The sequence below is a fragment of the Strix uralensis genome, chromosome 15 (assembly GCF_047716275.1).
Source record: "Strix uralensis isolate ZFMK-TIS-50842 chromosome 15, bStrUra1, whole genome shotgun sequence".
In the NCBI taxonomy this organism is placed as follows: Eukaryota; Metazoa; Chordata; class Aves; order Strigiformes; family Strigidae; genus Strix; species Strix uralensis.
Window position 1 is genome coordinate 13446529 of NC_133986.1, and position 26951 is coordinate 13473479.

General features: G+C 43.6%; 1 protein-coding gene and 1 long non-coding RNA gene across 2 annotated transcripts in view; both read left to right on the forward strand.

Annotated features, from left to right (window-relative positions):
• The first annotated feature begins 448 nt into the window (after positions 1-448).
• LOC141950350 (uncharacterized) lies at positions 449-1540 on the forward strand. The gene is made up of 3 exons (XR_012631006.1): positions 449-482; positions 1208-1296; positions 1414-1540. It is a non-coding gene; the product is annotated as an uncharacterized LOC141950350 (long non-coding RNA).
• A 6531-nt stretch (positions 1541-8071) lies between these two features.
• SCUBE2 (signal peptide, CUB domain and EGF like domain containing 2) overlaps positions 8072-26951 on the forward strand; it is a 40092-nt gene continuing 21212 nt past the window's right edge. Inside the window, exons 1-9 of the mRNA XM_074884484.1 lie at positions 8072-8261; positions 8696-8821; positions 13033-13167; positions 18859-18984; positions 19382-19498; positions 20355-20444; positions 22078-22194; positions 23203-23325; positions 25165-25281. Coding sequence (XP_074740585.1) covers positions 8072-8261; positions 8696-8821; positions 13033-13167; positions 18859-18984; positions 19382-19498; positions 20355-20444; positions 22078-22194; positions 23203-23325; positions 25165-25281 — 1141 coding nt within the window. The remainder of the gene's footprint in view (positions 8262-8695; positions 8822-13032; positions 13168-18858; positions 18985-19381; positions 19499-20354; positions 20445-22077; positions 22195-23202; positions 23326-25164; positions 25282-26951) is intronic.

Here is a 26951-nt window from a genome sequence, read left to right on the forward strand (position 1 = left end):
GGGGAAATCACTGGCTTGGTTTTTTTTAAGGGTGGACATTGAAGTTTACATTATAATGACAAAACCAGGTACTGTTTTCCTTTTTTATTTTTCTGTGACATTTTAATCCGTTGGACATTAAATGTGAATTGGATATACAAAAGTTTTACAGGTGTAGGTCATTTGCTGAATTGCAATAAAATTTGTCTTCTAACATGAAAAATAGCATTAATGTGCTATTTCCAAAAGCCTCTCACTATAATTTGGCTAATCATCTTTTCTTCTTTGCCTGACTGCAAGTTCGTATGGCATTTTAGTGTCTGATTTCAGGAGACCTTTTTTTGTGCAGTTTTGTACCTTTGTACCTTGCAGTTTTTGGTGGCCTTCTCGCAAACGATTGTTGTTGGTCAGGCTGCCATCAGTGGAAGAGGTGCCTCCTCAGTGATCAGGGAATGGGGAGAACGGGAAGGCAAAGGGACTAATGCAGATCTTGGAAAGTGTATGTGAGTGCACACACCCATATATGCTGCTATTTATATTAGCTTTTTTCCTGCCTTAGAACAACTTTTGATCCTAATAACCAAATTTGGTGGAGGTCTCCAAATTTTATGTTCTGAAAAATACAATTAGTCATTCCATACAGAAAAGCAGGAATGATTGGAAATGTAACTATCTAATGCTTCAAATACAAGTTTAAGTGAGAAAGTAACGCTGTCCTCCATCTCTGAGATTCTGATAACATCTGTGGCACACATGCATGCCCAAGCATTATTGCCTACGTTGCCCGTTTCCTACTTTTTTAATTCCATCTTTGCCCAGGGTGAGATCTAACTTAACAGATAGTCCCATGGGGGGAATTACTGGGTGAGGGGATTGTACTGGCAGAGGCAAAAGTATGGTTCCTTCCCTCTCCATTCATTCACTTTTTGAATGATTTGAAGTATGTACCAATGTGGTGGAGCCCTGTATGATCTTGGTTCATTAGATACCGCTCTGCTTATCTCACCTTGAAACTGGCTCTGCCTGCCTTGCTGTATATTAAATCTAGTTTTTAGATTTGAGCGGAGTAGTAAACAAACGTGAGTGCAACTCATTTGTGGTTATGCTTTTGTAACTTTTCTGCTGCCTATGTTCTGAAAGTTTTATATGTCAGTTGTGTGAGAAGCAGGAAGATCAAGTCAGTTTTACTCGCTTTCATCTCCTGCTTCATCCAAAATGCCCTCTCCAGAAGGGGGGTTGGACAAGATGACCTCCAGAGGTCCCTTCCAACCTGTCACTGATTCTGCGGTTTCTCCCCATGTGCAGTGACAGGAACAGGTAAGAAGGCTGAATGCCACTTCCCCCATGTTGTACGGTTTGTGCCATTCCTTAGTAGCCCCGTGTCTGCAAAAAAGAGCTCGTCCTTCAGGTGCACTATTTTTCCTGTCTTTTTAGGGAGCTGCCCTCTCTTTTCTCAGTTATAGCTGAAGAGACTTGCTTATTCTTCTGACCTGCATGTTAACAATGGCTAACTTCTGCTTTGACAAATATCTGTTTTGAAGCTGACAAACACAGAAGGTAATTTTCTCAGCCTGGGAACAGTGGTTCAAGTTATGGCTGTTCTGAAGTTGGTGGGGTTCACTCTGTGTCAAACTGCATGAGATCATCTTTGGATGTTTTATACAATTGGGGAAAATGTGAAAGGAAAGGCATTTGATCATTATTTGGAGGTATCTCTGCTTTCTTTACCTCTCTTTGTTTCTCCCCCTACATACCCCCTGGTGTGTGGTGGAGTCTTTTTTTTTTAAGCAAGGCAAAATAAAAAATGTTAAGATCTCTCTTGGGGGAACCACATCAGTCTTCCTGAGGTGGCGGTGCTTCTGCACTACTAACAACTGATGGTATCTTCCCATGGGCTCACTGGGGGAGACACCGAGAGGGTGAGCGCAGCCTGCCCCATGCTCTGATGAGGTGGTGCGGGTGGCCTGAGCCTTGGGCAGGGCTAGGGGGGTGCAGCTGTGAACTCGGTACGTGCTGCCAGGTGTGCTGCGCTGCTGTGAGGTGCCAAACCTGCTGCTCTTGGAACTGAGATCGTCTCGGTTCCCTGGGCTTGTTAGACCCGTTGCTTCTGATTCCTCTGCAGGGTGCCACGGGGATGGATGTGGGGCAGGCCTGGATGGAGCTGTGAGGTAAGCGCAGCTTCAGAAACACATTCACTTCATCACAGGTGGCCTCGAATCTTTCAGACTTCCTGGAAGGGGAAAGAACAAAAAGAACAGGGGCCTTGGTGAGCAACTGCTGGGTTCACAGTCCTTTTCCAAATGTCAGGTCTGAGGTGGTTTTATAGAAGGTGATGCTTATTAATGTTGGAGAGGAGAATTTACGTGCTAGGCGATGATTATTGACTAACTGGTCCAAGCTCATGGGTCTAGAAATGTGTTATGATTTGTCATAGTGATGACTTGAAAGGTTCTCACAAAGAAATACAAATGTCAGAGAGCTTCACCAAGCAGGTCTTTGTCTAGAAATTATTTCACATAGCAAAAAGTCTTCTTTTTTCCCTATGAACTCAAAGATGTATATTCATTAATAGAGCAAACTGTATTTAGTCCTGCAGTGAACAGCAGCTGTTCTTCATTTCAGTGACAGTGGCATTTTAAGAATCAGATCCTACAACATTTGAAATATTACTGATGGATCTGATGTTTATTTCAGTGAAGTTTTCCTACCAGTGGCATAAAAAGACTTAGACAAGGAGTATAAATTGCGTGAGAGGGTCTTTTGGACTCCTTGTGACTGGAGGAACCCCAGATTTCCTCTCTGTTTGAGATGAGCAGGTCTTGCTCCCAAGGAAAGCCAGTGATACATTGCAAAACTGAGTGCTGATTACTGAAGATAGGTTGTCGAGTTCTATGTAAGATAACACATTTGGTGTCTTGGAAGACCCTTGGATACGAAGATGGAAAGTGTAAGTGCAAAAGTTTGAGTGATTTATTTCAAAGGAAAATGATTGTTCAAAACCCAGTATACATAACGGGGATGAGTAAGACTTAAAAGTACATCTCTGAGACATAACATGTGTGAAAAGCTTTGGAATAATTAAATATTTGAAAGTATTTCCTCACCTGTCGATCTGCCCCTTTCTCTTTTTTTGTTCTGCCATCTCCCCCTGCCCCCCCCGGTGTTTTCAGCTTCTGTCACAAGCACTCATTATGCTTGCGTTGGTGTGTTAAATTTCAGGTCAGTATGGTGCACTGTTGCTCAGCCCAGCAGACCCACTATTTCTCACTACATTAAAGTACAAATGAAATGGAAATCTAGATGTCTTCAAATAATGTTTGCTTATCATTAAACAATAAAATTTAACAAGCATTTAGAAAGCATAAAGCAATTTTTAGCCCAAATTTTCAGACAGAAGTATTCAACCCAGGAGATAGGTGCAGAGTTTCTGGAACGATTTTTGCATCCAACTGCTCTGTGGCAGCTTAGTCTGGATCTCGCAATGTGAGGCAACTTTGAGTGATACTTAACGTGGAGGCCAGGGGGGAATTGGGGATCTTGTCTGTATGGGAGAGTTCCTTTGGAGCAGCAGGCCGTGTTCATAGCAGTGTTGTGCTGCTGGCGGTCTGAAGAGATCCGACAGTGTTAGAAGGAAGAAGTTTTTGTAAGATTATGAGGTAACACACACATTGGTACAGTTGGAAAAAGCAGACAAGTTTTCTGATGTGCAGCCTTTCTCTAAACATAAACCAGCCAAACCTTCCTCTTCCTCAAAGCATCTCTGACATGTAACTGAATGTGACTCTAGTCCATGAAACATTGAGAAAACTTAGTTCAAGACTAAAATGCTGTATAGTATCAAGATGAGCAAAAACTTTGCTATTGTTTATAGGCTCAGTATGCGTAATATAGGAAAATACCCTGTTTGCATACGCTTCTTGCAGATATTTACCAGTAGCTATTTTCCTCCCTAAAACTTTGTGATTTTATTTTTAATTGCTGAAAAAACACAAATGGTGCTATTTGGGGTCTCTTTCTGTTGAGCTGCCCCTGGTATGTTTGTTTTTCTTTTATCATACTTAACTTACTGCTGAAGTTGAGTCTTAAGATTTTTTTTTTTCTAGCTTGTCTCCCGTGGTAAAGATCTTAGTACCCAGTGCTGTCATCTGTCACTGTGCTCTTTAGTTGAATAGAAATAGTTAAGAAGGCTACAGAGAGACATCTGAGTTGAGGTCTGAACTTCTCTGTTTTGTGTCTTTAAAGAGATATTTTAATGGCAATTCTTCATCATAAACAAATGAGTATTATATCTGAAATAATAGCTAGGATCTTTCACAAAGCACTTTGAGGTTTCTATATGAAATGGTTTCATTAACTGAGATAAATTTAATATTGTTCCTGCTTGTTTTCCAAGCTGTGTTGAGGTCTTTTGATCTAACTCAGGCTATATTTATGTGTCACTTTGTATTTTAGTTTGCAGAAGTAAGTAAGATGCTTTGCTTTTAATGTGTCTCAGAAAGCTTTAGTTGTTTGGGTATGTGGCTCTTCAGTGTCTCTTACTGTTTTTTCTGCTACGTTCTTCATATGTAGATTTTGTCTTTCATCGCATCTTGTGATGAATTTTAATTAAATTAATATTGATCAAGTTCATTGAGGAACCTTGACTGGAAAGTGCCTGAAATATGTTAACAGCTTTTCTGTAAGGTAGCTTGTAGTCACAGGCATTTGGGAGAACTGTTTGTAGTGACACCTTGAGTGATATCCCCAGATGAGAGGTGCGTGGATGTGCGAATTCCCGTTGTAAGTATGATTGTTTATTCATGCGATCGCGGAAACTGCTGAGAAAGCCTTCATTCATTTATTCCTTTCTGTTGGTAAGGAGAGGCTTGGGGTATGGTGTGGGACTGGAGAATCCTTGGAGTGTTTAATGAGCAGCTTTATGCATTAATAGATGAGTTTGACTAAGACTGGAACCGTCCAGGAGATACAATAGGTTGTTTCTCATTGGATTTTAAAAGAGAATAACTTTGATCATTTCAAAAGCAATGAAGCCTGATGCTCCAGTGAGAAAGGAAAGTGGTAATTTATAGCTACCATTAAGGAAACAAAGACAAAGACTGAGGGAAAGTTTCACTCTGAAGATTTACTAATGTGTATAAACCACCCTTACAACTAGAAATAGCTTGGTATTTCTCACAGAAGGAGACAAAGGGGAAAAGGCAGCGAAATGGGGATGGGAGGGAGGAGTGGAAGAGAATACTGCCTGCTTTCGCTTGCACCCTGAAAGGTCAAACAACATTTAGGAAAATATAATTTCAGCAGATAATGGATAGGCCGCTTCTACCTGCCAGAGGGAGGACAGCTGTGGCTGGGAAGGGCGGTGGGCTGGGGCTGCTGGGTTCTGGCACGGCCTTCGACGGGCTCTTCGCGCGCTGCAGGGGGGTGTAATTACTTGGTAAAAGTTGTAATACTGTATTTTTGAAGAAACGCAAGCAAGGCTGGGGTGCGTGGTGTGTACGTGGGTCGTGGGAGGATGGAGGCATCCGGGCCCCCTGCATGGGCTTGTCCCTGCTAGGAGGAGACCGTTTTAGGGGCGGCTGCAGGCAGGGGGGAGCGCCGGCTCAGATACACTTGCTGCTGGCACCCCCGCGCTGCGTGTGAGGTATCCGTGTGCCCTCGGGAGGCGCCGGCTCTGCGGGGCCGTCTGTGTTTAGGGTGTCGCGCAGGTGTTTGAGCGCCGGTGCCGCGGCCGAGGGGGGTGTCGGGGGGGGGGGGGTGGTGGTGGGGGTGAGCTCGGCGCCTGGGGGCGGCCCGCCCAGCCCCCGCCGCCCCGCGCCCCTCCGCCGGTCGAGGCGGGCCGGCCGCCCGCAGACGCCTCCCCCCGCCGCCGTATCCGCCGCCTCCTCCCGCCCGGCGGCGGCAGCAGCAGCCGCCGCCGCAGCCGCCCCAGCGCAGCCGCCGCCGCAGCGCCAGCGATGGGGTCCGGCGGCCGCCGCGGCGCGGCGGGTCCGCGGGCGCTGCCGCTGCTGCTCCTGCTGCTGCCCGCGCCGGGCGCCCCCGCCGCCCTGCCCCTGCCCCTGCCCGGTGAGTGCCGCCCGCCCGCCTTCAGCCCTGGACAGCGGCGGGCCCGGCGGGCGGCTGGCCCCGGGGGCGGGCGGGGGGAGGCCGCTGGCGAGCGGCCGCCGCCACCGAGGTGAGGGGCGGCCCGCGGTGGGGCGAGCGGGGGGCGGCTGCGGGCGAGCGCTGGTCCCGCTCGGGTGCCGGCTTCCAGGCGGTCCCGGGCACCCGCTTATCGTCTCGTAACCTCGGCGCCTGTCGCGGCTCGGTCTACCGAGACGTAAACCCGGTAACAGCTCCCGCAGCCTCCTCCGCGCCCGCCTTACTGCCAAGTTTAAGGCTGTGATGTTTGCTCACCGTCTCCCTCCTCCCGGGTCTCTCTCTCCAGCTCAGGCCACTGTCACTGCATGAGGAATCTCGCTCCCCGTGCCCGGTGGTTTTTTTCCCGGCCCTCTTTTCCGTGCTTCTCTATGCGTTAATGCTGGGCTTTTTAGCTGCCGTTCTTCCTGCAGACCGCCGAGGTTTAGTGTAAAAATAAAACTGCAGAAGGGCCGTTTTGCCGCTGGCGTGAGATCTAGTGGACGTCTCCGTGCCGTGGCTGTAAAGCAGCCCGCTCCCTGCCGTGCTCTCGGGGACCCCCCTCGCCGGGCGGCTGTGCCCCCCTGGCCGGGCTGACCCCGCGGGGCAGCGCAGCCAGCACATGCGGCTGATGCTCCTTCCTGCCCGCTGCCTTTCCTTCCCTGCCCATCCTTTCCTCCTGCCCCATCTACCTGAGTCCCACTAGCTGGAGGCCGCTCAGCAGTTCCCTGCCACCCCTCCTTGCATGACTCGCTCCCTCAATTCACTGCTTCCCCTAGTTCTTAGTGGCTTGACTTCTCCGCTTTGGGAGGAAGCGGATTCCGCGGCTCTGCGGCTGTTTTCCACCCCCTTTCTGGAGGTGATACGCGAGGACCCCATCGCTGCGCACCTGAGAGCCAGAGGAGCGCTGCTGCTCGAGCACTGGCTCTTTGCCTTGTTCCCCACTGCCAAACGCCGTGAGGAATTAAAACTACAGGAATACTTTCTGAAGTTGGCAGCTGCTGCTGTACCTACAGGCGTATTTTGTGTTTGGGGGGGGGAAAAAAAAAAAGATATGAATGCTATAATTGTAAATGGGAGAGGTGCTGGCTGAAATTCCCCATCCGAAAGTGATCCCCGCTGTAAAAAGTGGCTATTTAAGTAGTCACCTTCTGCTGATACTCCTGCAATTCTTCCTGTTATTTTAGGAGTCACTTTTTGTACCTATGTGGGGTACAGCTTCTGCAATTCTTCCTTTTAGCCAGTTGCTGGAAATCTTCCTGTTTCTGTGTTTGAATTCTCTTCTGCTGTATGGAAAGCCTCTGCTGATGTCTTTTGCTGCCCATAACTTTTCTTCCTCTTCTTCTGTCTACGCTTCTTCATCTCCAGGACTTCCTCCTGTCGGTGTTTCCCTTTCTCTTCATTTCCTCTGCTCTGAAGTTTCCACCTGGATATTTTGCTTCAGTATGCCGTGCTTTGTGATGGCTGGCCAGGTGATTTGGCAATGCTGCTCACCAGATACTATTCTTGTATTTAAAAAATTGGCATTACTTCTAAATTATACGTCTGTGTAATGGTAAGTCAGTCTTTTAACATGTTGGTGGTGACTTTGAAAGTGCATTTCTGTGAACTGCCCTTGTTAGTTTAAAAATCATTTGGCTTCCTGAGGGCGATGTCATGGATGTAACCGTTTTTTGTTAACTAGAAAGAGTAACACAAATCTCTGATGGTTCTCTAATGAATCTCTGTAAAACTGGCAGCTAAATCTCATGGAGGATCTAGCCCATAGTAGATTGGTTTGGATGTATTTCTAAGTGGGTACAAAAGCTTAACAAAAGCTTATCTGAATTACATAAAAATATATTTATATGCAGGTAGAGCATTATACAAATGTAAGTTCAGATGCGGTCTCTGCACGTTTCTGTCCTGACTCACAAGTGTGTATAATGTGTGCACACACACCACAACAGGCGCTCAGCCTTGCGCCATCGTGTCGGTGATGTGTACCAGCCACGTGCCTTGTTCTCCACCTTCTGACATCCCTTATGAATCTTGTCTTTTCACAGATGTGGATGAATGTGCCCTGGGGCTTGATGACTGCCACCCAGATGCTATTTGTCAAAACACCCCGAAGCTGTACAAGTGCACGTGCAAAGTGGGTTACACTGGTGAAGGGAAGAAATGTGAAGGTAAAGTGATGGAAGCACTATGCTCTGCCTGGGTCAGCATGGGGTATTTCTAAGAAGATGGGGCCATTAAAAGTAATGACTTAAAATATGGAGGATGATTTTTAAATCAAAATAGTCATTGTTTCTTCACCTGATTTACTTCTTGTTTACAAAATCAAAGGCAAAGAGGTTGCATGGCATTTCACCTAGTAATATCGTTTGGTCTAATAATTAGTTTGTTGTTTAACCTTAAAAACTCTGAAGTAAAGCTACATGGGAATCTCAGGACATTTTGTCACTCTTTAGAAACGTTCAGCAAGTAATGCGTTAAGTATAGTCTTTTTGCAAGACAGTGATGATTTTGGACAGCAGGTGCTGCTCACATTTTCAGTCGCATCTCTAACTGTCTATAACAAGCAAGCATCCATCATGTTGACTTTTGCTTTATTCCTTAGACATTGATGAATGTGATAACGACTTCAATGGAGGCTGCGTCCACGAGTGTTTCAACATTCCAGGAAATTACCGCTGCACTTGCTACGATGGCTTTATGTTGGCTCATGATGGCCACAACTGCCTGGGTAAGAAGTGTGTTTGTGAGCACTGGGAGTGGTGATGCTGACATAACCCTTTAGCTGCATCCCTAGGTAATACGTGGCGATCTGCTGGGCCCAGTCAGCTCAGCTGGAGGAGAATGTTACATATGGGACTAAGGAATTCCGGGTACTGATGTACCATCCCAGTGTGGTTCTTTCCCCCTCTGTAAATGAGGAGGATAATTGTGCTATGTTTCTGTTAAGTGCTTTGGATTAAAATGTGTGAAGTGCCATCTAGTATTATGCTAAATGATTTTATGTAAAAGAACATGTGCTATCATTGTCTTTTGTGTTCCAAAGTTAGTTTAGGATCAGTTCTCAGGTGTGTTTCCAGGCTTAGAAATCTTCTCTCATATATCTAGGTATGTATGAGCTTCTCACTCTTGCTGGCTGAGTACTTCCTGACATGCAAGCTGTAAGGAAAGGACAGTTAGGAGTGTGCAGTAGCTGTGATGATAGAGACCGCTGAAGTACAGGGGGATTAAGCCAAATGCTTGGAGTTTCCCTGGGTAGTTAGTGTGAAGCAAAGTACTCAACTCTGGAAACGTGTTCCATCTTGTCAACACTCCCTTGACCCTGCATGCACACGCTCTCACCCTTTTTCTTTTCTTTATTTAAGACTTGGATAGTTTCCTTCTTTTTGTGCGCCAGCAGGTGAAAATCTTTAAAAATGGGTAACAAGACCTTGTGGTTTTACTGTGATGGTATTCTTCAGCACACAGTGCAGCAGTGTACAGAAATGCCTGTGTTGCCAGCCTGTTGGCAGTGTGGTATGTTGCCGGAGTTACTTCCCTGGGGCAGAGCCTCATGTCGATGAAGCTGTCCTGTTCCCAGGACCTGGGTACCCTGTGTGGCTCTGCCCTGTGCTGTGGTACCTGTCGCATTCACTTTTTCAGAGATGACTTAGTTTTTCTCTTCTGCTGCACTGAGTGTGGATGTGCCCAGGCAGGCTTCCATGCCCACGTCAGTCAGAGGCAAACTTGCTCTCACAGCATAATTTTAAGATTGTAGTTAGCTTGGCTGGGGTATTTCCCACTCATGTATGGCGTATCAGGTCAGGGACCAGACCATCCCTAGGCTGTATCTGCTGCTGGAACGAATCAGAAAAGCTCTGGAGTCTGCAGTGGGATTGTGTTGGATTTTGCCTGCTGGGAACCTGGTGCGTGCCCACAGGTTAACTCTGTTACAGTGTAAGTGGAGGAGTCTCTAAATTCAAAGTGTTTCACTAAAGAAAGTAGAGAGGGAAGCAAAATGTCTGCTGATACTTTAAATTAATAGGGAGGCCTTCTTATTTTTCTCCAGTCCATTTGTGTAAACACACAGTGGAGTTCAGTTGAGGTTACCATGAAGGGCTGACTGTGGATGAACACACTGCCCCTTGCAGTGCCACCGAAGGGTGGATTCTCTTTGTATGCAGTAGCCCCTCTAGAGCATGCTTCAGCTGACTTGTTTGTGATCAGTAAGACCTAGACATAACTTAGACCAAAATCTACCACCTGCTATGTTACTGGGAAGCTGCTCAATATTGCATGGCAGACTTTTTAAAATAAAATAAAACGTCACTGATGTACAGTGAAGCTTTTACCACTGACCTGCCAATTTTGAGATGTGATGTAAATGTTAAATAAATATTTTGGCATGCAGCAAATTGGATCACATCTTTTCTTAATCTGTTTATTTACTTTGTTCAGCCAGGGTTGCCCTTCTCTCACCCTTAGTTTTGAAGATCTCGGCTGTGTGCCTGGGTTTAAGCCAAATAGACAATTACTTGTTGGAAAGAGATGATTTTTTTGAAAGCTTTCCAAGGGCTGTAAGACACAAACATCTGCTGGAGTTCAAATCTGTAGTACTAAAGTCTCATGGTGGCTGTTTATTCATGATTGTTTGCACATTCACATCACTGTAGAACTCTAAAATACTCCGCTTCTCTGTGATGGAGATATGTCAGCCGCTCTTTTTGCTACAGCAGGTCATTCTTTTGCATCCAATTGGCTTACTCATTGCCTTCAGTAGAAAGTAAATCTGTCGTAATACTATGTTATGCTTCCTACTAAAAGCCTTTCTCTTTCTCCTGTTTTAGAAGACAGCTGTTTTATGCCAGAAATGCTACAATGTTAAATGAAAAGCATTGTACTATTAGCACAGGGACAATGAACAGAACAGGGAGCAAACATGATCTTCCATATGAATTTGCAAATGAGACCAGTGCTTCGCCTCAGTAATGTTTTGTCCTGTTTTTTTAAAGGTCTGAGCATTTTCACTTCCGTTCAAATTGGCATTTCTGAACATTAGGGTAGGAAAAATCTTTGCTGGTGGTGGTTACAAAAACCTGCACTTATTAAGGGATAAAATTCCAAAGATTTGGAGGTTGGGATGAAAATCCTGTTGCTCAGAGGCTTATCTGAAGTTTTTCTGTTCTATGTTTTTCTTGGTTATATTGTGAGCAGAGCCTTTCTGTATTCTCTGGTATTATTGAAGCTCTGAATATTGGAAAATCAACATTAAAACTGTTTCCAGAACTTCTGCTCTTGTCCTTGACTGCAGTCAGGCAACAGAGCAGCAGGCTTGATGGTAAGTGGTGATGACCTAGAGTTGAGGGAGGAGAATAATAAATCAAACTGAGCCACAGAACAGATGTGATGTGTGAATTCTAGCTAGAGTGAAAGTAAGGAGCAGGGGATAAGTTTTAAGCTAAATTTATTTTGAGGTTTGTACTTTTCTTGTTCCACCTTTGCTTCAGAGTGGGGAGCTGTGCTGGGGTTGTGTGTGTAGCAGGGGAGGAGGTTACAGCAGTGGCTTCTGTGAGAAGTTTCTCGAAGCTCCCCGAGCTCCAAATCGGACCCACCTCTGCGCCAAGGCCAGGCCAATTAGCGATGGTGGCTGTGCCTCTGTGATAACGTATTTAAGAGGGAGGAGGAGTGGGTGTTGTGAGGACATCTGTGTGAACACCGAGGTCAGTGGAAGGAAGGAGGGGGAAGGGGGGGAGGTGTGCTGGAGCAGAGCTCCCCTGTAGCTCATGGTGAGATGGCAGGGCCACCCCCCTGTCACCTGTGGAGGTCACTGGAAGAGCAGAGACCCACGTGCAGCCTGTGGAGGACCCTGTGCTGGAGCAGGCAGCTGTGCCTGAAGAAGGCCGGGAGTCTGAGGGAAGAAGCCCCTGCTGTTGTCGTTTGGTGCTGGGAGGATGTCAACACTTGGGAGGGACCCACACTGGAGCAGCGTGGGAAGTGCTGCGGCCTGTGGGAAGGACTCACGTCAGAGAAAGTTCGTGGAGGACTGTGTCCTGTGAGAGGAACCCCACGCTGGAGCAGGGGAAGAGTCTCCCCCTGAGGAGGAAGGGGCAGTGGACTGACCGTAACCCCCTTCCCTGCCCTCTGCACTGCTGGGGGGTAGGAGGTAGGGAAATCAGGAGCAAAACTGAGCCCAGGAACAAGGGAGGGATGGGGGGGAAGGTGTTTTTAAGATGAGGTAATGCTTCTCACTGTCCTACTCTGTCCGTTGTTATTAGTGTTTGAATTAAATTGATGGTCTTTTTCTTCCCCTAATGAGTCTGTCTTTTGCCTATGACCTTAATGGGTGAGTCATCGCTCTCTGTCCTTACCTTGATTTCCAAGCCTTTTGCTTTATTTTCTTCTTCCCATTCCTGAGGGGGGAGGAGTGAGCGAGCAGCTGTGTGGTGCTCAGTTGCTCTCTGAGCTCAAACCACGACAGAAGCTTTCTAGAAAAACACCTTTTATAGCTTGGATGGATTTGGAGCTGAAGTTGCGTCCCATTGAGCAAGACAGAACCATGTATGGATGCTCAACCTAGATGTACGTGGACTAGGCTGCTGAGCGGTTACGAAGCTGCACTGAGAGTACGTTCAATGTAGGTAGAGTGTGGAGCCCTCCTTCTGGCCCCACCAAGGTTACTCTGCCTTAGTTGTAACCAGTAACTCTGGTTAGTTGGCCAGCATTTCTTGGGAGCCCTGTGACTGATGGGGCAAACTGTGAACAGGGGAAGAGCAACAGCAAAAATACACTTTCCCAAGGGTGATAGCACAACAACAGTAGGCTAGCCTGGGGTGTCTAAGCTGCCTGGGTGGTTACATGCCGAGTAGGTGTCTGTCCGTACTGCTCACTGAGCGGCTGCTGCCAATATGAGTGTGTTGGTGTTAGTACAAAGCTGATCTCTCTCTCTCTCTCTCTCTCTTTCAGATACAGATGAATGCATGTTCAACAACGGTGGTTGCCAGCATGTTTGTGTCAACACTGTGGGGAGCTACGAGTGTCGCTGTAAGGAGGGGTTCTTTCTAAGTGATAATCAGCATACGTGCATCCACCGCTCAGAAGGTACTGGCTGCTTCCCTCCAGGCACCAAGCAGGAATTTTTCACAGAAGCTAACTGCAAAATCTCTAAAGCTGCTTCAAAAGTATTTTGAGGTTGAGTTTTTCAAAGCTGTGAAGGGTCTTGAAGTCCTTGCTCCTTTTAAAAGGAACTGTGTCAGAATCTTCTAAGTGACTTTGAAGACTCTTTACATCCCTTTTGCCCCTTTGATCCCACCTGTATGTCTGCAGTGTTGTGCTTGTTAAAGGCTGTACTGCTGTACTTCCAGTGTACTGCATGCTCTGTTGTGCAGCTAAGCTGTGTCTTGATCCAGGGAATGGCAACAAATTGAAGGACTGTGAGTTCTGACCATTTCCACTGGCTTTAGTTACAGGGCAATACCTGCATTACCTTTGGGTACCTTTTAGATTCCCTGTACGGTGTTTAGGTTTCAGCTAAGAGATTTATTGTTTGTCAGCCCCAAAGGTATTCAAATCACGTTCTTTGTTTTGAGTGAAACCTTTATGAAGCGACCTCTGAGAGATCAGAGAGCCTTGGATATCTAATTAGACATCGGATTGAACAAAATTATTTTTGATGCCCTTAGGGAATACTTTAAAGTGGTTGCTCAGATCAGGGAGTTGTCCATTGAACTGTACAGTGAGTGTCTTACTAAGAAGTATTTAAAGCTGCAAAGTTTTCTTTAATCTATGGTTTATCGTTGGCATGACTCTAAGAGGAATCTGAGCATGAATAAACAAATCTCACTTTAAAAATCCCCATAGTGAAGAGATCAACATTTATAGACGTATATGGCCATCCACAGATGAGTGCACTGAGGTGCCTGTCATCTGACATAGCTGAATTGATCTTTTGTTTGAATTAAGAATTTGTATTCTTAGCTTCTCTGATACTGGGCTTGGTCTCACGGGGGTCTGCTGTTGCATGGTGATTTCTCAGGCCGTTGCTCAGCTTGGCACCGCAGGAGCTGAGCCAGGAGTGGGGACAAGCAGGAAATCTGCAGTGGTGGGGCACGGCATTTCCCTTCGTGTTGCCTTGCTAGCGGTGATGTGTGTGTTTGTGTGTGCACGTGGATGATGAATATAAGGATGAAAATCAGTTGCTTGAACTCCTTCTCTTGTCTGATGCCAAGGGAGGAAAAACTTCCAACTCTTTTTATTCTTACTTGCTGCTGCTTGAGTACTCTCTACTCTCCTGAACTAACAGCAGCAGCATTTCCTGTCATAAATATTTGTTCCCTAAATTGTGCCTTTGGAATTCTACCTCTGTTTTCTTATTTTTAAAGATGCAGTTAATGTCTTTGAACTTTTTGGCAAAAAAAGGCCTTTTTTTGCATAATACCAAATTTCCATTTAATTTAGCCTTTTGTTTTTTGAGAAAGAAAAGCAAGTGGAAAAAAAGATGCATTTTTTCCTAAAAACTACTAAATAAAATATATCTTTATGGAAACCAATCTTAAGGAAAAAAACCCTTACTAGCTTTTGCCTGAAATGCTTTTTTTCTTCATACTAAAATATAGAAGTGTTTGTTTTGTTTTCTTTAAAAACCATTTTTTTTAGGTTACCATGCTGTGACTGTTTCCCTCCCACCTCCCACCCATTACTGTGAAGAAGCGCTCCACGGGATTCCCCACTTTTTTTTTTTTTTTTTTTTCCATGGGTGGGCAGGTCTGTTGGAAGCCAAATCTCACTGCTTTATCTTTCCGCTCACTTTGTTCTCTGCTTTTCTGCTCATTGCTAGGTCTTCTGTTCTCTGCCTTGTGTATGCATCTCTCAGTGTATATACTTTATTAGTTCTCTTTTGGGACCCTCTGCTTAGATCGTCTATTCAGTTTTGCTTCTTATCTGTAATACAAGGGGGTATTTCCTCCCCTGTCTCCCAGCCCAGTTAAGAGAGTGCATACATTGATGCTTGAGAGACCTTCCTAGTGATCTGCAATACTGGCCTTTACATACACAGAAAAAGAATGAACTGGAGTTGAGATAGCCCCAAGCCTCTCTATTTTTCCTGTTGTATTCCTCCTGATGACCAGTGTAACAGGGGAGCCTAAGAGTCACCTGCCCTTCCAAGCCTATCTGCAATTATCCTCTGGTTTCCTACTGTGACATGGGACTCAAGGTCAGGTAGCTGTTAGAGGACAGTTTTATAATTAAAGTTGATTTTTCATCTGATATGACTGTTGGTCTGAAGCACAGGGGTGCTCTGAGAGGCTTGCTGGTTCTGCCTAGCTGTCGCTTAAACCACAGGAACTCAGAGTGCCTTGGGAAGTTGTGCACAATCCTATTTTTCTCCTTGTTTGTCTGCTCTGAACGAGCTCTTCTTCATCTATATGTGGGAGAATGGATTTACTTGGGGAGGCTGTTACAGTAGCTGGCAAGGCAGCCACGCACGTGTAGCTTGTTTTTGTGTTTAACTTGCTCCATATTAGAGAAGACAAAAATTTGAAGGAAAAAACCAGTTTTTCACGAGTAAATATGTACATCCTGTGGTTGCTATTGATGGCAAATCCCTTGCGGTATTTCAGAGTCATAGCTATCTACTGGTTGGGCTGAATCAATGGGAACGAATTGGACCTGGAAGATGAAAACCACATTTGAAATCACTGTGTGGACTGAAACCTCGGACACAGGGGATCATCTCCGCTATTGCTCTTAGAGCCCTTCTGACTCTGGAGAACAGTGATAACTAGAAAGCTTTTCAGAAAAAGTTGCCTTAACACAAGGATGTAGAAAGCATGAAAAAAGGCTGAAGCATTCCTGGGGTGTCCTGTGCTGCTGGCTGTGCTGATGCTCCTCACCATGTGGCTATTAGAGGGTGCTTCTGAGAATCTCTGGTAGTTCTTTGTACAATTGCATCCTCTCCCTCTGCCCTATTGAGTGCCTGTTTGAATGTACCCTAAATGGAGCCTTAATGTTCTTAACAGATTGGTGGTGGTGTCCCTACATCTTCTGTGTAAAAAAGACAAAGATTTAAACACAGATCGTACACGTAAAAGATTAATTTAACATGACCTGATAGGGAAATACCCTGCTGGCTTTTTGCCAGTGACAGGAGTGTTCAGATCTCACTGGAGTTTCCTGGGTAACTTTGTGAAGGTCCAGTCATCAGAAAGGACTCATTTGGCTTGGGGTCTGCTAGGCCAGGCGGGCACTGGATTCAGCTCTCTGGGCTGTAAGTGTGGCCATCAAGAGAGTCATCCATCCCAAGACATTCGGGTGTCAGTAGGGCAGGGTCTTCTGCAAGAGAAGTTGTGTGTCTGGGAAGCATGTGGTGGGATTTGACCAAAATTTGTTTGGGGTTTGGTTCTGGACCACACTCTGCCATTGCAACAGCTCTGGAACAAGTGTGGCCTGGGAGACTTTGTATCCTGGAAGGAGTTTGCAGTCACACAGCATTTATGGTTTTACAGACATTTATTTAATACAGCCTTAGAAAATGGGGCTGAGTAGGAATCTCCTACCACCTTTGGAAACAAGCAGCAGCTTCATGGTAAATCCTTGAACTTGTGGATGTATCTTCTGTGAAATGTTGTCTCTTGGGTCCACTAGATTTTGGTGGGTTTGGTCATGTACCTTGTTACACAATGGATACTGTGTTATTAAAATGTGCACTGGTACGGGAAGTGCAGTTTTAGCTTTCTGTGGAGACCTGATGGAATTCTGCTCACTCAAGACAGAGAAATCCCAAACTGAGCATTTAAACTATTTGTCTGTTGTCAATGAACTTTACCAAAGTACCTGCTTGAACAGTTTCCCATTTGGCAGCTCAACAGAAACAAAATAACTTTGTCAACAGAAACTAAACTGCTAATGCTTTTTAACGCCTCTGGGCTAACAGACAGAATCATATTGCATGCTTAAGAACAGAAATGTCACCAAAACACAAGAGTTAATGAGGCTAATTTGTGGCCTCATAGGTTGTCTCCTTCCTTGACTGACAGCACAATAATGGCTGATAGCTTTCATGTGGGCTCCTTGGGCTGTGTCTGTGTGCTGCAGGATTTGAAGTGTCATTGTCTTGTTAGACTTCTACTGAGTCCTCACTGTGGGAAAGGCATCAAAAAGCCAGTAGAGCAGAATAATCTAGGCTCTGCAATATCCATTCTTTTGTTGCTTAAAGCTGTCTTAATAGAGAAAGAGTACTGTAGCTTGTGCTTCAGATGGCAAGAATAGTTGTGTGCAGAGCAAGGACCTAATTGAAGTGTAGTGGAATAATTGTGACGAGCTGATCTCTGCTTGCCCATACAGTGGTTTTGTTTCATTTAGTAATAAGGCTGCAAAAAGGGCTGTGTAAGTTTAAAAAATATATAGGGTGTGGAATTGTTCACACAATCCCTTTCTAGCAGCATGGTCACCCTTTTCATTCTCTCTCTGATTGTGCATCTGCTCAGCTCAGTAGAAGTTTACTGAGGTAATGTGGGATAAGCCCTTGCAGCCAAAGTATGCTCCACTGACTCTTCTCAAATGAAGTGTTCTCGCCAAGCAAAAAAGAGCATTTTGGTGTAAAATGTCTTATAAAAGCCAGATGCACCAAGGCAGAGAATTTGATGGCAAAGGTGTGTTCTCCATATACCTGAGGAGAGCATTCAGCTGTCTTCTCTCCCAGTTTGGTAGCACTATAGAACCCTTCAGCAAAAAAACTGTGGTGTACTGTTAGAAGAAAAACCATTCCTTTAATTTGGTTGAATGATCCTGTGTGATAACTTAGCCAGCTGCTATGTAGTTTTAAGTTGTGTGTGTACAGAGCAAAGTGAAAGAAGTTTTTACAATAATTCTAGGAAAAACTCCACCCTGTTTAATTGACTTTAACTTTTTGCAAAGGCCAGACAGGACACTCTGGCAGTCATTGAGTGCTAGAGCATGAACAGGTTGTAACTGTCAGAGGCAAATATGACAGGATGTTTTTAGGAGGTGCACCAGAAGGAAGAAAGTCACTAGTGTCCCATTGCTTTTTCATTAGGTTAAAGCAGTCACTGGTGCTACATTCTGTCCAGCTGGCAAGGTGTGTAGATATACAGAACACTGTGATAATCCCCAGTGGGCTTATATTGGGAGGTATTTATTGAAATCAGGAAAAAAAAAAAAAAAAAGAAACAAAATAGTTAACAAAAAAAAGAATTGACATACAGCATATGTACAATCTGCATGTCTGCTTGGTCACTACTTGGTCACTGCTGAGGTAGGTTATGTCTTTAGGAATCTGCTTTGGAGACCAGTAATTGAAATAGGGATGACTTTTATGACTGTCAGCACAGGCATTCTTGTGCCTGGTGGCTGCTCTTTTAAGCAGAGAAATAACAACTTCACTTTAGGCTTTGATTTTGCCAGGTGTCGGCCACCTTACAATTTTTATAGAAGAAACGAGGAATTTTTATAAACACTGGCATAAAGTGAGAGCATTGGGTGAGAAAGCAGATGCTATACAAATCTAGGGATGTTGCTTTTTGACCTTGCAGTCAAAGAATATGGGCACAGAAAAGATCACAGATGGAGAAACTGTGGGGCCATTGACTTTGCAGGATTGGACTTTCTGCCTTTCCTGTCTGTAAGCTTATCCTTTTTGTCCTAGCTCTGTAGAGTCTTCCCAGAAGTAGCAGGCTGCTGTCTGTGTGTGTATTGAACTAACATTATTTGACTGTTGCCTGCACACAGAGATGCTGAGGATGCTGATATTCTTGCACTTGCCCTGTTTTGCAGAAGGCATGAGCTGCATGAATAAAGATCATGGCTGTGCCCACATCTGCAGAGAAACGCCCAAAGGAGGAGTTGCCTGTGAATGCCGGCCAGGATTTGAACTGTCCAAGAACCAGAGGAGCTGCATTTGTATGCAACATTCTGCGTATGCTTATGGTTTGCCAAAGTGAACAAATAGTGTTCTGTTTGCACTGATATGGGATTTGGTATGTTGTAGCTAAACTGGGATGACACACCTAAATTGTGAGCATTTGAATTAAACTAGAATCAATGGCTTTGCTGGACACTATCACACCACTCTATTGGTTGCTACAGCATCTGTAGTTTAGGAGTTGTGCCATCATCATTCGTAATGATGGTAAGTTCAGCTCCACAAGAGAGCTCTGCAGTGTTCCAGTCTCAGAGTTCTTCAGGAAAGAGGCATGTTTGGAAAGTGTACTGGATGGTCAAGTGGAGGCAGAATTGCACACTGTCTTTCAAAGAAGCTGGAAGTACCTGTGAGATGTAACATATGTTTTCTTCCTAGTAACGTGTAATCATGGAAATGGTGGCTGTCAACATACATGTGATGATGCTGATAATGGGCCTATTTGTGGATGTCACCCCAAGTACATCATGCACGTGGATGGGAAAACCTGCCTGGGTCAGTATACGGTGGAGGGAAGTAGTTTTCTGTTGATGACTAACTCTAGAGTGGTGTGGCGTTGCTGTGTGTGCATGATTAATGCTCCTCATGATAGTATGGCTAGAAAATGTCAAGGAATCCAAAACTAAGAAACCTGCTAGTCCATGAATGAGTTGGTTGGGTCCAGGCAACTTGTGCTTCTCTTTTTAAGTAGCTAATACTACTGCAGCCTGTAATTATCACTGGTCCCTCTGAAGCACAAGGCCTGTCGCTAACCAAAGAAGATTCCCTTCCCTCTAGAATATTTCAGGTTCAGTTTCTTGTATAGCATGAGCCAGAGAGTGTAATCAAGCAATATGTCTGTTAAAACCAGAACTCTGTATTCAATTAATGTACAGTTTTTGCAAGGCAGTTATTCAGTAAAGAAAGCACTTAAGATTTATAAACTATTCCAGTCTCTGGAAGAGTTTGTTGTCTGTTGATTGAAATCAAATGCTCAGGCATAACTGGCTAGTCCTTGTGTTAGCCCATGATAGATGATGACAGTGTGCTCTTAACAAAACAGTTCAGTTAGTTCTTTCATCTTGTTGCTGTTCACTACATCTGTAGCACATCTTCTGTTTTGTTAAGAATACTGAAGCAAACATGAGTTGTAAGGAAGCAAAGTATTCTCATGGTTTTGACTGAAGGGTCTTTGTGATTTTCATTATTACTTTATTTTTTAAAAAAAAAGTGCTTCTGCCTAGTCAGTTCTGACTGTCTCTGATAATTCAGTGTGCGATGCAGCTGTTTGCATGTGTGTACGTATTTGATATCTGATGAGGCTTTTGGTCAGGGCACCTTTACTCATTTGCTTTTTTCATCTTCCTTACAGAGAGGGAAGAGGCTGCTGTTGAAATTTCTGAGGGAAATACTACAGCAGGAGCTGATGTGGACAAGAGGGTGAAGCGACGGTTGCTTATGGGTAAAAGTGCTTATCCAGAATAATTTTGCTGTTTGCTGAAACCTTTTAGATTAAAGAATTGTTTGGGGTTTTTTTTATTTATTGTAACCATCATAGCTCTGGACTGAATTCTGCCTGAGATGCTCTGCTTCCTTTTAAGGACATAATATTATTCCATAACGTATAAAAAACTATGTACATTGTTTGTGACAGTAGGAGGTGTCAGGAACTTGCCCCTGAAGTAGTGTATGTTTCCATGGTTCTAATTCATCATGGGAATGCAGTACAATCCCTTCTGTGCTACGGTTTTAGCCAAGTGATTGTGGAGGAAGCAGCGTTTTACCTGCTTCTTTTCAACTGAAAGTATACTTCTGTGTGGAAAAGAATTGGGCCCAGTGGTGGATTGCATCTAGAAGGACATGTTAGAGTACAAGGCCATCTTGTTCTTCCTGGAGGTGTTCGCATCTGGCCCAAAGTGCCAGCCTCGGAGGGTCTGTCACTACTGGGAAGACGCTGTCGAGAGAAACAGTCACGGTGGTCTCAGGGCAGCTGGGTCAGTGGATGTCCACCTCTCAAAAGCCCTTACTCCAGGCAGGCAGGGTGATTTACTGTGGTTATTGGCATTTGCCACAGAAGTGGCATGAAGCGTGGAGGCTGAGGAAGAAACTACCAAAAGCTAGCTCTGAGCTCCTGAATCCATATTTAGACATCTAAATAAATAGCCTCATTTTCAAAAAAATGGCACTTATGTGGAAAGAAGAGGCACTCTATCTTCACATGGAGATTGGACACAGCCTCCCAATATTGAATGTGAGATGACAGACTGGGAGGGGATAAACCAGTAAAGGTCTCAAAACTTGGGAGTAAGTAGCGTATGCTTGATGCTGCAGAAAACTAAGAGACAGAGCTAGAAGGAGAGGATTTCAAAAAGCAGACGTAGAAAATGATCTTTGCTGCTCTCTGAATCAATATGCGCTGCATAAAATTGCATTTGTCCAGTCAGTGAAAAGGTTGTTTGACTGAGGTGGTTACACCGACTACAAGAGGATGATGTCAGCTAGTAAGTTATTTCCATTTAGTTGGATGTGAAGAACTGTGTTTTAGGGGTGTTTGCTAGAAAGGTTTGTTGAGATTTAGACATAGTTTGCATAGGGAGAAGTTAGAGGAACATTAGGCCGAGATGGCACCGGGGCTACAGGCCTGAAGGGAAGTTCAGTGTGAGGGTAATCCACCATGACTGGGAGCACAGGTAGCATGTGAAGGTGTGTTGGGAGGGGTTTAAGAAAACTGGTTTAGTAGTGCTGAGTGTAACCAGGTGTCTGAGCATTGATGGGAAGTGTCAGAGGATCAGCCAGGATTGAGTGTGGGCATAAGGACAGACTGACAGGAACAGATTCATCATCAAGGAGCAGGGATTTGTGTTTAAGGACAAGCATATCCAGAGCCAATATCTTAGTTTGTAGAGTCTCTGCAAAAAACTGGACACAGCTGAGGCAGGGATTTTGCCAACACATGTATTTGCTAGTTGCTCATGTATACTAGACTAAATGTGGTTGAAGAGCAGTGTGCTTGGAACCATGACTTGTATCACATGATGTTTCTTGTTATCATTATAATATCCCTGAGCAAACTTCAGCTTTATCTTGTTGGCTAGAAACATGTGCAGTAAACAACGGCGGCTGTGATCGTACATGTAAAGATACATCGACTGGAGTTCACTGCAGCTGTCCTGTTGGATTTACGCTCCAGTTTGATGGGAAGACATGTAAAGGTGAGTTAATACTTGGGGACACGTGCGTGCCAACACCTTGCTCTAAGGTATTCCTCTCCAGATGAAGGTAATCCAGTGTCCAGAGGAAAGCCAGTAATCTGACCTAAGAAAGGACTTCAGCCAGGGGTAGATGCTCATTTTCTATTGCATCAGGTGCATCATGTGCAGAGAATCTCGGCTGCTCTGCCTTCGCCCTCACCACTTCCACCCCTCCTGCCAAGATGGCCTCATTTTTCAGAGGTGAGGTTTGGTAGGAGGTGAAACAGGTCTGTGGTAAAGTAGAGGTCAGTACTGGCAGAGGTAGGCATGTAGGCTCTTACAGGCATACGGTCCAATAGTCTGCTATTTTAACTTACAGTCAGCTGGGCATTAAAGCAGTTTGTAAGTAAGTATCGGTGTGTAAACAAGATTATGTGAAGAGCATTACTTATACTGGTCCAAGCAGCTCTAATGAGAGTACTGGAAAGGAGCAAAGGGACATTTAGGTTGTATATTAGAATACATTTTTCAGTAATAGATGTTAAAGCTGTTCTGCTAGGCAAAAATGATGGAATCCCCATGCCTGAGTCAATTAATATTAGATAAAGAACTTGTTTTAATATTGGCAAGAAAAAGACAGGGTAGCTCAGGAAGTCTCCTCTGTCTGAGATTTCTGCAGAGCTTAGGAAGAGGAAATGGAGAGAATGTTTAAAAAGCTAAAAACTGTTAGAGAGCATTTAAGTCAAACTGTTTGCAAACAGAACTCAGGGAAATGGTCTTTTGTGAATACATGTACTCGAATGTAACAGTTAAATACATTAAATGAAAGCAAATAACACTGTCATGGGGCTGAATGGGACAGATCATTTTTAAGAGCTGGATCTGATCTTCCTTAAATTTTGTAATAGTCTCACTAGATTTTGTTTCTGGGCTTCTCTAACCAATTGGACGTGACTGTTTTCTGGATCTGGCAGTGGAAGTATGTTGAATGTACTGTGTTCATTTGCTGAAGCACTTCTTTTGTTACAGATATTGATGAATGCCAGTCCAGTAATGGAGGCTGTGATCATTTCTGTAAAAACACTGTTGGCAGTTTTGATTGCAGCTGCAGAAAAGGGTTTAAATTATTAACAGATGAGAAGTCTTGTCAAGGTATGTGCACTGGAGAGGCAATAGAAGTAGAACAAATCAGCGTGGCTTGGACATCTACTACAATGATGAAGTGATAATGGACTCCAGAATAATTTCCATGCCTCAGTTTTGTGTTTTTTTTTTTTTTTTTTTTTCTTCGTGACACAGCTGTTGCATTAACATGGTTGGCTTGATACTATTGTAGGAAGTATGTTTAACAGCACAGGGAACTGCTATCTGGAAGTGACAGAGATAGCATCATATTAAAAAGCTCTTTATGAGGATAATGCCTCCCCCTGCCTTCTATTAATGATCTTAAAATAATTTACAGCGGAAAATACACAATATCTCTCTGTCCATCTTACTGACTAGTTCACCACTGCAGTGAAATTATTTTTTTTTTTTTTGATAGGATATTTAGATGCCATGAGTTCATTATTTAAAGAAAAAAAGATATAACGTGATCTATGAAATTACTGGCCTGTAGACAGGCTGGAATCACTATTCCCTAAAACATCATAGAGCATTGGATTTTTAGGATGACATGGATTTCTGCCGTGAGACTTACAAAACATATTTGCTTTTCTGTATAATGGTTTGTACATACAGAGTTAGCAGTCCTGTTCAAGCTGCTTAAAGCCATTAAAATCTAAATAGCCAAATGTTCTGTGGTTTTTGAAAAGCCACAGTTTGAAACAATGTAAAGCCAATCAGCCGATTGGGAAGGTGAATAATTCAATTTCTTAGACAACCATCTGACACTAGTCATGAATTAAAGCTGAAATGACCAACAGAAAATAGTTTTCACCTGGGTTTTTGGTGTATTCTTACCGTTTTTAAACCAAAGAAGGACAACTATTTATATGGAACAAACTTACTATAAAAACATAAGATTTTCAAGATAGTTCGTGTTTTTTCTTAATGGAATCTGTTTATGAATGTGTTTTAATGACTTGTATCTCCCCTTTGTCTCTGACACTTCTGTTACTTTCCCTAGATTGTTTCAAAAGTGGTATCTTGAAGCATGCCCAAGCCCAAGAAAAAAGAACGATGTAATGTGTCAGTGATGTTCATGTGAACTTCTTTGTAAACATTCTTACATGGCGTGCATAATGTACTAGCACAGAAGTTTTAGGTGCTTTTCGTGGTATAATAAATATTCAGGGTCTCAGAAAGTGATGGGAATCTTACCGTTTTACCATTCAATTCACTGAGATCATGATTAGGCTGTTATGCTAACTATGCTTTACAAAGATGTGTGCAAAGTGATTGTAATGCCACGGAAAAGTTTCACTGGAGAAAACGAGGATCTCAGCAGCTTTTAGAGACAGACACTGAAGTCTAAATATACAGTATGATAGATAAGCGGAAAAATTCACCAAATTATTCCAGTCGTCTGTCTTCAGGCGTATCTCGGAGAACACGGTGACTTTCAGCACATTTAAATCAGGCACTGCATATTCATATAGAGTTAAAAATGTGGCCTTTGCTTTCATTTGTGGTGAAAAAACAAAGGCAATCCTTTCTTTTGTAAATCTATTTCTGCAGACCTTATGTAGACTTTTCTTAATGAAATAAGAGTTCTGTCAGCATTTTTTTTCTTGCATAGAAGAGAAATAATTTATTTTAAACATAGTTGTTAAAAATGTAGCATCAGTTTTCCTGTTTGCCAAGAAAAAGTTTGCTTGGCAAACTAATTGTTCTTTTTAAAAGTTGTCATTTCATTATGTTATATTATTTTCTTTAAAAGAATTTACTTAGTTTACATAAATCTCCACGTCTCTGTGTCCAACTTTGTTAGCTCTTCAGTGCTCCCTTGTCAGGCTGAAAGATATTGATGTATCCCTTTAAAACTTGCAGACATTGATGAATGCTCATTTGAACGGACATGCGACCACACGTGCATCAATCATCCAGGCACCTTTGAGTGTACTTGTAACAAAGGATACGCTCTCTATGGCTTCACACATTGTGGAGGTGAGTTATAAAAAGATACTACAGGCCATGCTGGTAGAGTGTTGTTGCCACAGGTGTGATTAGTGTCTGTGCAAGACACAAGCCTATGTGCAGTAGGCTTATAGAGTAAATTTTACTCTTTGCCATGATAAGGACACATAGCAAAAGTAGAAACTAATCCTGCTTATTTCTGTCTTTGCTCAAATGATTTTCCCTTCCCAGCCTGCATCCAGAAAGCACTTGTGATTATTAGAACAAACCAATGCATTTTGCACCTGGATATGAAAGCCATGATTTGATACAATTTTCATATGTAGAAGTCTCACTTAAAGAACAGGAAGCTCTGCATGACTTAGGAAAGTACAGCTTTGCAGGTTGCCCTTGTGCATATGTCAGATCCTCATGTGGTGTAGATTGGAATTTAGCTGATGTAGTACTACTGATCTACATTGGCCAAGATTAATACTCTTAAATCTTTTATGTCTTTCCTACAAGAAAAGTTCAAGGAAAGAAAGATGTTCACAGAACCTCAATGTGCGTCAAGTGCGAATATTTCTGCGACAAATTCCCAGATTTAACTTGAGAAAATGTGAATAACTGGATGCTAAATGGAATTAAATGTGTTTTATATAAGCTCTAGGCAAGACCTTACTGACTCCGTTTGCTTGCTTAATTCTGATTAAGACCTATTTATTTCTGAGGCAGAATGAGTACACTTGAACTTGGAGATAACGATTCTGAGATCTCTGCGTGCCTGATCTCTTCTAACCTCTGCCTCTAGAAAGTCTGCCAAGAAGATTACAGGGCTACAACATCACTGTGTTTTATCCTGATGAACAGGGTCTGGATGAGGAGTAACACTATTCATGTGTTCTATTTGCTAAAAGAAGTCTGTTCTCATGAATTCCCTTGCATTAATTCCATTTCTTTTGGCCGCCAACGAGGGAAAGGAACTGTAATTTTTCTGTTGGGTGCTAATTGGCCTCTTCATATCATACTCCTGTGCAGATGATGTTAATCCTTGTACCGTAGTAAGTCCTTCATTTACTGGCAATCACAGGCTGTGTCAAAGCTGATAGGGTTACTGAGTATACGCCTTCTGACCTATGTGGAAGAAGTTAGTAAGTGCTGGAGATAACAGGTGGTCATTTCATGCAGCATCCTAAAGAAAGGTCAATGAAAACCAAAGTTTTGGGCTGATTTTGTGGTATCCTAGGTAGTAGTACCAATTTAAGGTGTTCCCTTTTTTCTCCATTATCCCTCTGCTGCTCATCCCTACCCCTGCTGTCTCAGTTCTTTTAGTAGCATGTTTTTCCCCCTAAAATCAGCTCGGTTTTGTAATCTGTTTCACAGTGTTTTCTACCAAATTGTTACCTATCTAGAGGGGAGAACAAATTTGGGGAGAACAGTGACAAGAACTTATTATTCCCATTAAGAAAAGTGGATGTAGAAGTGGGTACCCTCAGTTGCACAAACTTTCTGGGACTTACAAGAGATTTCTTGATGGCAGCTTTCTAGGCTTATGTATAATTGCCATAAAGTTACTGGAGACAAGTGAAGCAGTTGTCAGGGTGCATCTGAGAAGCAGAGACATAGAACTTTGCATTTCCCTTTGTTGAAATTCATGAGATTCCTGTCGGCTGATTTCTCCAGCCAGTAAAGGTCCCTCTGAATAGTGGCACAACCATCTG